Below are 14,278 nucleotides of genomic sequence, written 5' to 3' on the forward strand. Positions count from 1 at the left end.
GACAGAAATAATCTAACATCAGACACAACAAAGTCTGCCTTCTACAGGAGATGGCGAAACTTTGACAATCCAAACTGATTTTATTGTGTTTTGGACCTTGCCCATTGCCCAATACACAGATTATAGACAGGTCCAGAGTGGTGGTAAAGATTACTCTTTTTCAAGCCTATGTCCTAGTAACCTCTGGCCTTATGAAGAATAAATAAAGATCTACATAATATATGAATGTTATGTATTTGATTGTTATTTATAATTGATTGTACAATGTGTAATTATTATTCAAGACATTATGTCTCATTATAATAATTAGGGGCTGGTATTGTTGGGGCCATAAGTTTGTTGCTTACCTTTATTGGATTGGTTGTGGGCGTCGGTGCTGTCCCAGGGTCCAAGGGCTGCGATGTCAGTTGCTGCTGTCGTTTCACTGGCTATTCATGTTGGCGCTGCCCCTTTCCAGCACCATGTTGCCTCCACGTGTGCGCTATTCTCTTCAGACGGTTGGTGCATGCACAGTGGGTTTCGTGTACTGGGGATGTTTGGCGGAGGTGCAGTGGGTTTTGTGTACTGGGGACATTTGGGGCATGTGCAGTGGGTTTTGTGAACTGGGGGTGGTTGGTACATGTGCGGTGGGTTTCGTGTACTGGGGATGGTTGGCGCATGCACAGTGGGTTTTGTGTACTGGGGATGGTTGGTACATGTGCGGTGGGTTTTGTGTACTGGGGATGGTTGGTACATGTGTGGTGGGTTTCGTGTACTGGGGACGGTTGGTACACGCACAATGGGTTTCATGAACTGGGGATGGTTGGCGCATGCATGGTGGATTTCATGTACTGGGGACATTTGGGCATGCATAGTGGGTTTCATGTACTGGGACAGTTGGTGCATGCATGGTGGGTTTCATGTACTGGGACAGTAGGCGTATGCATGGTGGGTTTCATGTACTGGGAACAGTTGGCGCATGCATGTTGGGTTTCGTATACTGGGAATGAATGGTGCATATGCAGTGGGTTTCATGTACTGGGGATTTTTGGTGCATGCACGGGTGATTGGGTGCAATTCCTTAGAGTTCATTAGCTTGTCAACTGGAATGATGGGTTAAAGACTAGGAGGGTAAGTAGGGCTCAAATATTTTTTGTTGAATGTTATTACAAAAGCTGTTCTTGTTATTATCATTGTTAATTATTGGAACATTATGTCATAATAGATCACGACAAGTCTTTTGTGTTTATCAATAAATCATTAAAGACTCATTTGCACTTAGTCATTAATTAAATTGAAATGCATCACAAACAGGAGCCCCACCTAGCCTCCAAGCGGCTTTTTATGAATAGAAGTCGCTACAACAACTGTACTAGGTACAAGTGAAGCCATATCTGAAGTGCTGTGTATAGTTCTGGTATCCTTACTTAAGAAAGAATGTATTGGCTTTGGAGGTGTTCCAAAGGAGGTTCACCAAGTTGATTCTAGAGATGAGGGGGTTAGCCTATGAGGAGAGTCATCTGTACTCACTTGAATTTAGAAGAATGAGAGAGGATCTTATAGAAAAATATAAAATTATGAAAGGGATAGGTAAGATAGAGGTAGGTAAGTTGTTCCCATTGGTGGGAGTGACTAGGGGACATAGCCTCAAGATCCAAGATAGTAAATTTATGACAGAGATGAGGAGGAACTGCTTTTCCTGCCCATTGAAGCAGTGGAGGCTACCTCAGTGAATATATTTAAGACAAGGCTGGATAGATTGTTACACAAGGGAATTAATGGATATTGGGAAAAAGCAAGGAGGTGGAGATGAGCCTATCATCAGATCAGCCATGATCTCTTTGAATGGCGGAGCAAGCTCGATTGGACGGATGGCCTGCTCTTGCTCTTAGTCTTATGTTCTTATATTCTTATGAACATCTAGATATTGGTTTCTCACTGCAGTAGGATTCCAGATCCATGTAACCCAGTGTAAATGGTGTAAGTGATAATTTCCAGATGAAATCGCAAAAATCCATTATACCCTGTCTAAGATTTCCAGAGTATTAGGAGGGGATTCCATGAAGTCCATCACCCTTAATATTTGAAAGCTTCCACACATAACCTGGAGTATGTTAGGTATGGCAAAGCACCATGGTCACTTTGCAACTTCACACAAGCAAGTTGAAGCAGTCTGCTGAACTCAAAGGGAGAACTGGCTTCCCTAGAACATGACTCAAACACCTCTGAAAACCACTGGAGATGCTCAGACCTCTCCTGATGACTTACATTGGTCAAACGCCAATTGGAGGTGCTTGGAGAATTTAGCAATTATGGAATAGCCATGGATAGTCATTGATGAGACCCATAATGGGTGTTGCAGTGGTGTCTCTGCCATGAAGATGAGACTAGGCCCTACAAACTTGTGAGTCATTGTCTGAGTATCTTCTCTCCCAACCCTGGCACTTTTGGTCTCTGTGAAGCAACCGACACTATGTTTTCAGATATTTATTGGTTTCATTTATGTTGGTCTTGATGGACAACTATCTTGTGTGTGTGTGTGTGTGTGTGTGTGTGTGTGTGTGTGTGTGTGTGTGTGTGTGTGTGTGTGTGTGTGTGTGTGTGTGTGTGTGTGTGTGTGTGTGTGCGCGTGTGTGTGTGACTGTATTAAAGATTAATATATATTGTGTTTGTTGTATCTAGTTACAGTGTGTGTTATGTGATACTCGCTCAATTAATTTTTTTCCTTTTTTGGAACATTGAACGTTTTCTCTTTGTGTAATTCTGTACATAACATACTCAGTTTTTGATTACATTGGAGTCAAGACAGATTTGTGATAATTCAACACAAAAGTGGGATCTGAAAATGTCAAAATGCCATGATTCTTTTTCCAGCCATGGTTCACTTTGTGTGGCTTCTCTCTCCTTCACTGTGTCCCCCTGCCATGTCCCCCCTCTCCTACATGCTCGTCACAGTGTGTCACTACAGAGTGACTGCCAGATAGATTGCACCTTTAAGGAGAGCAGGGACAACTGTGGTAAAATGGGAGGTGCTGCTGTTGGAATCTGTTGGGATCATGATAATGCACCTCTGGGCTAGAAGCCAAATTTTTGCTACTGTATATTGCCAACTTTCCAGCCACTTTGAAGGAACTTTCCAGCCACTTTGAAGGAACTAATTTGGCATTGGCACTACACAATGTTTTAAGGTAACAAACAGTTCCATATAGAGCTCTAATTTCTCATTGTAATGGTGTTTGACATCACAGAAACAGGCCACCTGGCCCAGATTGACACGGCTACCTGAGCCTGTCCCATTGCCTGTCCCATATCCCTCTAAACCCTTCTTATCTGTGTACCCATCTAAATGTCTTTTAAACATTGTAACTGTCCTTGACCACCACTTCCTCCACCACCAGCTCTTTCCACACACCCACCACCTTCTGTGTGAAAAATGGTGCCCCTCAAGTCTCTTTTAAATCTTTCCCCTTTCACCCTAAATCTATGCCCACCAGTTTTAGATTCCTCTACCCTGGGGGAAAAGACTGAGTATTTATCTATGTCTCTCATGGTTTTACAAACATTAGCCTCCTATGCTCCAGGGAAGAAAATATCACGTTATCCAGCCTCTCCCAACTTTATCCCCCTCACTCCCGATAGCATGCTTATGTATCTTTTATACACTTTCCAGCTTAATGACACTGTATATTTGGACAACAATACTCCAAATGCTGTCTCACCAATGTCTTGTACTGTTGTAACATAACATCCCTGCTCCTGTACTCAACACACGTGTGTTTCCAAATAAAACAGGCTCATTCACAAACCCCAAGTAATGCCTTGGGACAGTTTACTCTTTGCTATGTATAATCTTTCAAAGCCTCTTGAAATTTACATGTTTTAACATCTTCCTTTACTCATGGAAGGATTTACTACATTGAGTAGATTCAAGGAATTCTACCTGTAATCAGATGACTGAGGCAAATACAACCAAGCTGCAAGATACAAATGTTTAGGTGGGATTAAACCCTGTTGCAATTCCTTTGCAAGGGAGGGAGGCAGCGACATCCAACTATGATCCACAGAAACATGCCCATCCCCTCAGGTTTGGTGGTTCAAGTACTTCTTCAGGATTGGTGGCACATTCAGTTGGTCAATAGAACGCAGGCTGCTCATGAGCTTGAGGTACTTGCGAATGGCCAGTCTAGTGAGTGACATCAAGGATCTTGGCTGGGCTGGAAACCAAAGACACGGTGGTGAATTGGCAAGGTATCAAGGGAAGAGTTGGCTGTGGGCAAGTACTTTATAAGCAAATATGACACTCACACACAGCTTGACTTGGAGTCACTACCTGGCAATCTAAAACTGCTGGACTGACGGAAACTGTAACATCTGTGAACAATGTTTCTCAACCTGCGGTTGGTCATGACAGGCACGTAGAGAGACACCAAAGGCAAATATGACTCTGCTGATGTGAAATAAACAAGCAATATGTAAATATCTAGGAAGCGCGCTGTCTCCGCTCCATCCTCAACATTCATTGGAGTGACTTCATCACCAACATCGAAGTACTCGAGATGGCAGAGACCGACAGCATCGAATCCATGCTGCTGAAGACCCAACTGCGCTGGGTGGGTCACGTCTCCAGAATGGAGGACCGTCGCCTTCCCAAGATCGTGTTCTATGGCGAGCTCTCCACTGGCCACCGAGACAGAGGTGGGCCAAAGAAGAGGTACAAGGACTGATTAAAGAAATCTCTTGGTGCCTACCCCATTGACCACCGCTAGTGGGCTGATATCGCCTCCAACCGTGCATCTTGGCGCCTCACAGTTCGGCGGGCAGCAACCTCCTTTGAAGAAGACTGCAGAGCCCACCTCACTGACAAAAGACAAAAGAGGAAAAATCCAACACCCAACCCCAACCCACCAATTTTCCCTTGCAACCACTGCAACCGTGCCTGCCTGTCCCGCATCGGACTTGTCAGTCACCAACGAGCCTGCAGCAGACGTGGACATACCCCTCCATAAATCTTCGTCCGCGAAGCCAAGCCAAACATGTAAATATGGTGACAAGAAAATAGAAAATTCACAAAAAGACTCTTACATCAAAATAAAGTTTTGCCTGGACTCGAGCTCGGCCCCCTCCTTCCCCACTCATGGTCTGCGAGTGGTAAGTAAAGAAATGTTGGTGGTGGTGTGTGGTTGAAAGATGGTTGAGAACCATTGTGCTGGAGAATGACTCAATGCTGTCTTGGCCCAGAGCAGAGCTGCCCATATCAGCTCCAGCCCAGATGCCAATGTTGTAATTTTTTTATTTTAATGATGCAGTACATTAGAAGGCACTCCAGCCCATGAAACCTGTGTCACCCAATTACACCCAAAGCTCCTATGTTTCTGGAGGATGGGAGGAAATCAAAGCAGCTGGGGAAAACTCTTGCAGGTCATGGGGAGAAAATACAAACTCTTTACTGACAGCAGCAGTTTGGAACATGGGTCATTCACAGATCCTGTGTAATACTACAGCCAATTGGACTTTGCCATACCATACCTTTCCTTTATAGAAAGATTTTTTCCCAAGAAAAAACCTTTGATCATAATTCCACAAAACAATGGTGGCATGGTTGAGACTGCTGTAACAGCAGTGCTGCCGCAGGTGCAGACCCAGGGAGAGTGGGGAACAGACTCAGCAATTCCCTGCAGGGTCTAACGCCCAGTCCTCCTGCTGGAGGCTCCATACAGGATTTTAATAGCCTATTTAAGGAGATAACAGTGCTTTATTTAAAATTCTGCGACCATGGGATCTTGGCCAAAGGTGGCAGCACATGTGATTGGCAGGAGACTTGACGGTTGCAAACACCAGGGAAACAGCAGATTGGTGCATGGCACCAGTAATGGGGAGGACACCCCCTGTTTAGAAGGAGAAGCAGAGGAGATGACTCCAAGGATGGTGACCCTGGTGGCAGACCAGAGAGGGGCTCTGTGGCATTAGGACATACATTGGTGGCAAGCTGTTGGAAACTTACAGGTGAGGAACCCTCCACAGGTTGCGGGGTGCTGGTGACTTGAGGTCAAGGGACTCATAACCATGCTTCATTATTGTCACATAATACGACATTTAAAATGTAACATACATGAAATTTTTTAATTTTGTCTGCCATAAGGAAGACAGAGGATCACCACTTTGTCCAGTGCCCCTCACAGAAATGAGGCCCCAGTATCAAAACTGGGATTTAAGAGGGTGCTGAGGGCAAGAAAAGCCACTGAAGGGCCCTGGGTGTTAAAGACTTCCTCATCATGGCACAGCTTTGGAACTGGGCTTGGGTTGCTGATGGTCTGAACTGAACTGGAGATTTGTGTGGCTGCAGAGTCTGTGGGAGTGCTGGATGCAAATCCAGGGACATTCAGTGACTCAATCTCTTTTGCTTCTCTTATTCTGACTGTAAGGGATATTGGTCAATGCTAATGGTGAATCTTTGTCTGCCTTTTGGCAGACTAAAGGCAATTTTTTGTAATACAATAAAACCCCTGTTATCTGGTATCCAAGTGCAATGTGACTGATTGCACTCAGAGACAAGTGAGGAGTACCAACACGCTTTTAATAGCTTACAATCAATAGCCGGTAGACACAATAGTCCACAGGTGAATCTGAGGTAAGGGGGGAAAAACAGGATAATGTGGTGAAAGGCATTTGCATAAATGTATGGACTGGCCAGTCTGAACCTCCTTGACCTTCCCTAACTCCTCCCTTGGCTCCTCCCCAGATTTCCCAATAAAGGCTGGTGTGCCTGGCTTGCCCCCTCTTGTTCCTGTACCTGGAACCTGGCCAAGTAGTGTATCAATAATGTTCAGGTTTTTGGTAATTAAAGCCATTTAATCACTTCATCATGTCAACATGATTATTGTGTGCTCCACTATTTAATTACCAAAACAAATGCCATGGAAACTCAGCATAAAAGATAAGGCAGCAGTGATTGGGAAGATGCCTGGTCATCCAGCCCACAGACGGTGGAGTTGAACCTGCCACATGGTGCAGTAAAGGAAGCAGCGCTGAGGTCTACATCAACTCTACAGCAGGTAATAGGAGAAGTTTGCTGGCCGACTACGCTCACAGTTGAACCCAGGGAACCCTACGCAGACGTTACCTTCGAGAGATGGCTGCAAGGGATGCAGACGTTCATGCGCCGCAACAACCTAAGTGATGCTGAAGATATGTATGATCTCCTGTTCGTACATCCGTGGGTGATCGGGCGTTTCGAATAATTATAGACCGCCAAACATAAGATGAGGTGATGGCCCTGCTGTAGAAGCAGTACGGGACCCCAACAAACCCAATGTTCATGAGGTACAAATTAATGACTCAGCGTCAAGCCCCTGGGGAGCTCTTCGCACAATTCGCATAGGCGATGAGAGAGCTGGTCAGAGCCTGTGGCTGTACCAGGATGAGTGCCTCTGAGTATTCCGATGAGCTGATCTGGGATGGACTGCTGACAAATACGTTATCGACCCAGGTCCGTCAAAGGTTCCTGGAAAAAGGTAACTGCATGTTGCAAGAAGTACTAGACTTGGGGGAGGCGATGGAAACTGTGGTGCAAAGCTATGAGGTGGTCTGGCATCCACATGGGGAACGAGGGCACTGCCATGTTGTTGGGATATGGCACTGCCGGCAGTGGCGTCTGGGACTGGCAAGTGTGGGTTCTGTGGGCTGGCCATGCACCTCCGGAAGTCCTGCCCGACCAGGAATGCAGTGTGCTCAAATTGCAAAAAGAAAGGTGTGCCAGGGGCAGCTCACTATCAGAAGTGCTACATGCAATCCGAGGGACGGGTCGCCATCTTGGGGGAGCGGTCACCAAGATGACAATCGCCTACGTCACTTCTGGCTTTGGATCAGCGATCGCTAACTTCACCTCTGGTCCCAGTCATGTGCGAGCAAGAGGGGGAAAATCGGAGCACGCCAGCCTTTATTGGGAAATCTGCGGAGGAGCCAAGGGAGGAGTTAAGGAAGATCAGGATGGTTCAGACTGACCAGACCATACATCTATGCAAATGCCTTTCACCACATTCACCCCTTCTTTGAGATAAAACACGGAGGGGTGATGTGGCGACATGGAGCACATACTGTAATTTATTACATATATACATCATTCATAGTGTCCATGACAGGTTCAGCCTGTCCAGTGGTCTCGTGATCCTCTGTGACTTCTGAGGCACTGGGCGAGGCCCTTGTTGTTCCTTGCAGGACTGTGTACCTGTATGGGTAGAATTCCGATTACAGAGCGAGAAGAACCAGATGGTAATAGACTACAGCCAGACTGTGAATAGATTCACTATGTTTGGATATCCCAGCTACATGTACAGTGACAGAGGTTCCTCCTTCATGAGTCAGGAGCTGCAACAGTAGCTATAGGCGGCAGGGATAGCCACGAGCAGAACTACTAGCCATAAACCAAAAAGCCACTACTATTAGCCACAAAGAATGGGCAAGTGGAGAGTAGGAACGGTACAATCTGGAGAGCAATCCTGTTGGCCCTCACATCAAAAGGGATGTCTATCTCCCAGTGGCAAGTGGTACTACCGGACATGCTGCATGCTACCAGGTCCCTGCTGTGCACAGCTATGAATCCCACCCCCATGAAAGACACTTTTCTTTTCCCAGGAGGTTGGCATTCAGAACCACTATGCCATTTTGGCTGATGACACTGGGGCCAGTACTTCTTCACAGATATATTAGACCCCACAAGACAGATCCCTTGGTGGAAAGAGTGCATCTGTGCATTACCAGGGCGGGAGGGAGGACATGGTGTCAGTACGAGACCTGGTCCGGGCAGGGTATACTAATACTGATCAGGTGACCCCAGAAGAACCAGATGGTCAATCGACACAGCGCCCATCCATGTCCCAGAGTTTTGATGTATTCCTGCCCCCTCAGATAACCGTACAACCCCCCACCCACTCTCCAGCTCCAGTCACCAGTCAAGCACCAGTGGCAGTCAATTCCACAGAGACCTCGCCAGCAAGGAGCCCGCCCCAACAGGCAGCAAAATTCCACCCACACAAGTACACAGTCCTGCCAGCTCAACACAGGAATAACAGGGGCCTTGCCCAGTGCCTCGGAAGTCACAGAGGATCACGAGACCAACGGACAGGCTGAATCTGTGCTTCGTGTCCATACATCCCTCAAGGAAGTTGCTCAGGTTGATAGGATAGTTAAGAAAGCCTATGGGATTCTGGGCTTCATTAACAGGGGATTGAGTATAAGATTAGAGAAGTCATGTTGCAGCTTTATAAGTCTCTGGTGAGACACATTTGGAGTATTGTGCCCAGTTCTGGTCATCTCATTTTAGGAAGGATGTGGACGCTATGTAAAGGATGCAGAGGAGATTTACCAGGATGTTGCCTGGATTGGAAGGCATGTCTTATGAGACAAGGTTGGCAAAGCTGGGACTTTTCTCTTTGGAGTGTAGATGGATGAGAGGGGATTTGATCAAGGTCTACAAAATTATGAGAGGCATAGATAGGTTGGACAATACCTGTTTCCTACGGTGGGAATAACAAACACTAGAGGGCATGTGTATAAGATTAAGGGAGGGAAGTATAAGGGAAACATCAGGGGTAGTTTTTTTTACGCAGAATTGTTGAGGCCTGGAATGCCTTGCCAGGAGTGATGGTAGAGGCTGAAACATTAGGGGCCTTTAAAAAGATTATTAGATAGGCACATGGACGAAAGGAAAGTAGAAGGTTATAGGGTATGGAAGGTTTAGCACTTTTATATGGTTTGGCATTACATGGAGGGCCAAAGGGCCTGTAAGAGCTGTAATGTTTAATGTTATTGTTTGTCTTTTGGGTGGTTCAGTGGAGGGAAAGGAACCTGCAGATACAGCAATGGTTAAATGTTTTCAAATAATGTGACTGAAAATAAAGTAAAATGCTTTATGGTTTATATATTCATGCAAGTGAAGTTTGTTCAGCAAGTACAGTATCATATTTTTGTCTTTTAAACTGCTTATTCTTAATGCAAGTGAATTAGTTAGGCATTGTAAAAGTACATATCAAGCCACCAGAAAACTCACTTATTTGGCATCTAACAATCTTCATAGGTGCCGGATACCAGGGGTTTTACTGTATTACATTTCTGTTTTATTTTATGGTAATGAATAGTATCTGATCTCATCCTCAGTGCAGAATGTCCTCCAGTCACCAAGGGACAAGGACTCAATGGATACTGTGGAATGGTTCCCTGAACAGGTCATCTGGTGGAATGCCTCAACGCCACTGCTCACAAACAAGCATCAGAACTTGCCCAGTTGGCAGTGAGAGGAGCCCTCCCAGTTAGATAATTCCTGTACAATTGGAATATCATCCCAAACTCACTTTTCCCTTGAGCTGACTGGGATGGGAAAGTGACAGTTGCCCACCTCTCTGCAGAATTCAGATTTGCTAAGAGTCTGTGGAGAAGGATGCAAGGGTTTTTGTCATGGTTTATCCCCAGCAGCAGTGAGACAGAGGACTCTCTGATTTACCACTTTTCCCAGGGATGCATGCAGAGACAGAGGTGCTGGAAGATCATCAACTCAGTGAAAGATGCTCTTTGGCCTGCCCGAAACATTGGTCTTCCAGCATACTGAGATGTTGTTGAGGGAATAATGCAGACTGACACATTCCAGGCTACAGGAGTATGAGCTGAGGAATGCACTGAGGTTTTGCACAGCCAACACGAGGGTGCTCTTGGGCAGGACCACAGCCTTAAGTCCTTCTGCTATCAGGCATTGAGATCAGAGGGGAAACCCCTCAATCAATAGAAGGGGGAAGTAATCTTGGGAGGCAATGGTGCTATGAATAGCCGCAATGTACAACAGCAGAATGTACAAACGAAAATGAGATTATGAATGTGAAAAGGCCTTGAGCTGTTTATATAAACATTTTTGTTGTGAATGAAGTTTATTTTTTAAAAATTTAAAATTTTTCCAGCGTCTTTGATAATGATGATTCCTATTCACACTGTAGCTGAGTGTTCAGATGTGCTATAGACATACTTGAGGTAGTCGTGCTATGGTCAGTTGTTTCACCCTATTTATTTTACTGAGTTGGAGGCCGTTAAGACTCTCAAACCTGTTCCACCATATAAATGGCCAATTTAGTCAACTATCTTGGTTCCATGACTCTTCATAAGATCTCACACAGCAAAAGGTTAAACAATCGTAGTTTTGAAATTTTAATTACACCATTAAATGCATCACTGTGTGGATCGGGAACTGCTTAGCTCAAGACCAGAAGAAGATGCAGAAGCTGGTGAATGCAGCTCAGAACATCATGCAAACTTCTCTCCCCTCAATGGATTCTATCAACATGTAACACTGCCTGGGAACGGCAGCTAACATCCTGAAGGACCCATCTCACTCTCTCTTCACCCTCCCCCTATTAGGGAGAAGACTCAAAAGTGTTAAAAGTTTTTAACATTAACAGGCCTAAAGAAAGATTCTTCCCCATAGCCATCAGGCTCCTGAATGAACCTCACAACAGTGCTGTCTTGCTGCCCTTGCTTGGTGCTAATTAATCTTTCATTGTATCACCACACAGTGGTGCTCTTGCTCTTCTACTTTGTCCTACTGTATGCACATTCGAACTGACTTGAGGACTGCTTGTGAAGTGAATCCTTCTCACTGTACCAGATGGCAATGTGACAATGAACTTCTGCCCCCATTATTTTTTGAGAGGAAGCTCCAGATTTTTATTATTCCCTGACTATGATTAAACCCCACCCTCTCCTTCCTGTGACTGATTCCTTCCAGCCACTACTTGTTCTCAACAAAATAAGATCCTTCTGGTTGACCAGAGCAACTCCACCTCCTGCCCTGTGACCAGAACCCTGATATCTTCCAGTGGAGGTGATTGTCCATCAAACCCCTGGGTAACCAGCCTTCTTGATCAATTGGGAGATCTGGGAAATATGCACCTCTGGATTTCATAGCTCCCTCCTCCAACTTAATATTAAACTATTATAAACTTCCATTGCCTAAAGATTCCTCTCACAGCTGTGATGAAAAGAGGCCAAGTTTCAACTATTTCTAGAGAGGATATTTGTGATCACTTGCATAAAGAACATGCTATTATGATCAATCTGTTCATAAAACATCAGAAACAGGAGCAGGTGTTATCTATCTGGCTCATCAAGCCTGTTTCTCCATTCAATAAGATCATGGCTGATCTGGCCGTAAATTTAGCTCCACCTGTTCCCCATTATCCGTTATTCCTCTGTTCTTCAAAAATCAATCCATCTGTCTTAAATACATTTAACAAGGCAGCCTCTACTGCTTCCCTATGCAGAGAATTCTGCAGATTCACAAGTCTCTGCAAGAAGCAGTTCCTCCTGAGAATCAGAATTTATTGTCACGAACATGTGTGAGGATCTTTCCGAGACCCAGCACACAAATGGCATCATAAAGAAGGCACCTCAGGAGTTTGCAGAGTTTTGGTATGACATTGGAAACACTGTCAAATTTCTAGATATGTGGTGCTGACCTGAATTCCTAGAAAGTGTACTGGGTGGCTGGATCACTGTCTGGTATGGGGAAACCAATACCCCTGAGCTTAAAGCCCTGTAAAAGGTAGTGGACACAGCCCAGGATGTCACAGGCAAAACCCATCCCATCTATGGGAAATATCTACAGGAAATGCTGCCCTCGGAGCAGCAATGATCAAGGATCCACACCACCCAGAACATGCTCTGTTCTCACTGCTACCATCAGCAAAAAGGTGTAGGTGCCACAAGACTCACATCACCAGGTTCAGGAACCGCTGGTACCCCTCCACCATCAACACCAAACTCAATCTGGGACTTATTGCATTTAAGGACTCTTACTTTTGTACTTTAATTTTTTTCCATCTCTGTACTGCACAATCAGTTTTTTAATATTTTCTTATTTATTTATGTGTGCATTGAGTCTATTTTTTTTTGCACTGCCAGTAAGTGGTAATTCTGCATCACCTTCAGGATAAAGAATCTCAGGGTTGATGTTATGTGTGTACTCTGACAACAAATCTGAAATCTGAAAAGATCTGAAATCTGAATCTGATGTGTCACAAAATTTCTCATCTCTGTCTTAAATCTACTACTTGAATTTTGAATTAAAGTCTCACCTGCCAGTCGAAGTCACTTGTTTCTCTCTTATCAATTCTTTTCATAATGTTATATTGCTAGAAGGCCCCATGTCATCCTTCTAAGATCCACTAACTGTAGTCCCAGGCTGCACAATCTCTCCTCATAGTTAAACCCCTCATCTCTGGAATCAACCTGGTGAACCGACTCTGCATCACCTTCAAAGTCAGTATATCCTTCCTCAAGTAATGACACCAGAACTACAAAAAGTACTCCAGGTGCAGCCTTACCAGTAGCAGTGTATCGTCCCTGCCCTTAAATTCAATCCCTCTAGCAATGAATGCCAATATTCTATTTACCTTCTTGATTACCCCCTGCATCTGCAAACTAATTTTTTGCAATTTATTCACAACCATTCCCAAATCCCTGTGCAAGGCACCATACTGCAATTTTTTTTAAAATTAAACAATAGCCTATTCAGATCTTGCTGATTGGTTGGGCACTCTCCCACTCTATTACCTTCATTAAAGCATCCATTTTTAAAGTGTCAGCACATTCCAGCAGCTGGAAGTGTGCTGCTTCTGTTGTGGCATGTCCCTTTCAGGTTTGGATGCCGAGGTCAAAGCTACAAAGCCAAGTGCCAGCAATAGAACTTGCAATGGACTAACTTGTGCTGAAACTGATGTAGATTATAGTTTCACAGGAAAACCCCATCATGATTGCTCTTGAACAGCAAAATCTTTGTGTAACTTTTAAAATGTTGCTTATATTGTCACTTAATAATACATTAAAAATGTAATATACAATGGTATCAACTTTTGTCGCCAATGGGTTTCCAGCACCCCTAATAAAAGGAGAAACAGAAGCAAAGAGACTCCCTTTAGATACACTGAGTGTCCACGGATTCGCCTGCAGTGCTCCTGCAGATTCTGCAGCCGTATAGATTCTAGTTCAAACCGTCAGCAACCTGAGCTCCAGATCCAAACCTCCAATATGATCAGGAAGGCTTCAGCATCCAAGGCCCTTCTTGCTCTCAGCATCCTCTCAAATCCTGATTCCAATACCTGGCTCCCATGACCCAGTCTCCAGCACCCCGTAGCCTGGTGTGAATCCTTCGACTGCAAGTTGCCAACAGCCTGCAGCCTGTGTTTGTCCTTCGGTTGCTGATCCCCTCACTGATCTGCTGCCGTGGCCACCATCCTCCTGCTTCTCCTTCTCAATGGGGGCT

General features: G+C 44.9%; 1 protein-coding gene across 5 annotated transcripts in view; it reads right to left on the bottom strand.

The window, feature by feature from the left end:
* Positions 1-14,278, bottom strand: part of LOC138763449 (ankyrin repeat and SOCS box protein 12-like) — a 29,999-nt gene that overhangs the window by 14,042 nt on the left and 1,679 nt on the right. The window contains exon 2 of one of the 5 annotated variants that reach the window (XM_069937611.1): positions 8,095-8,203. The exons of 2 other annotated variants lie outside the window; for them this stretch is intronic. In XM_069937611.1, coding sequence (XP_069793712.1) covers positions 8,100-8,203 — 104 coding nt within the window. In that variant the 3' untranslated portion in view covers positions 8,095-8,099. Of the gene's footprint in view, positions 1-3,776; positions 4,194-7,826; positions 7,928-8,094; positions 8,204-14,278 lie in introns of those variants that run through there. 2 more of the 5 variants (XM_069937610.1, XM_069937613.1) reach the window with 2 other exon arrangements.

Source organism: Narcine bancroftii, chromosome 5 (genome assembly GCF_036971445.1).
Source record: "Narcine bancroftii isolate sNarBan1 chromosome 5, sNarBan1.hap1, whole genome shotgun sequence".
In the NCBI taxonomy this organism is placed as follows: Eukaryota; Metazoa; Chordata; class Chondrichthyes; order Torpediniformes; family Narcinidae; genus Narcine; species Narcine bancroftii.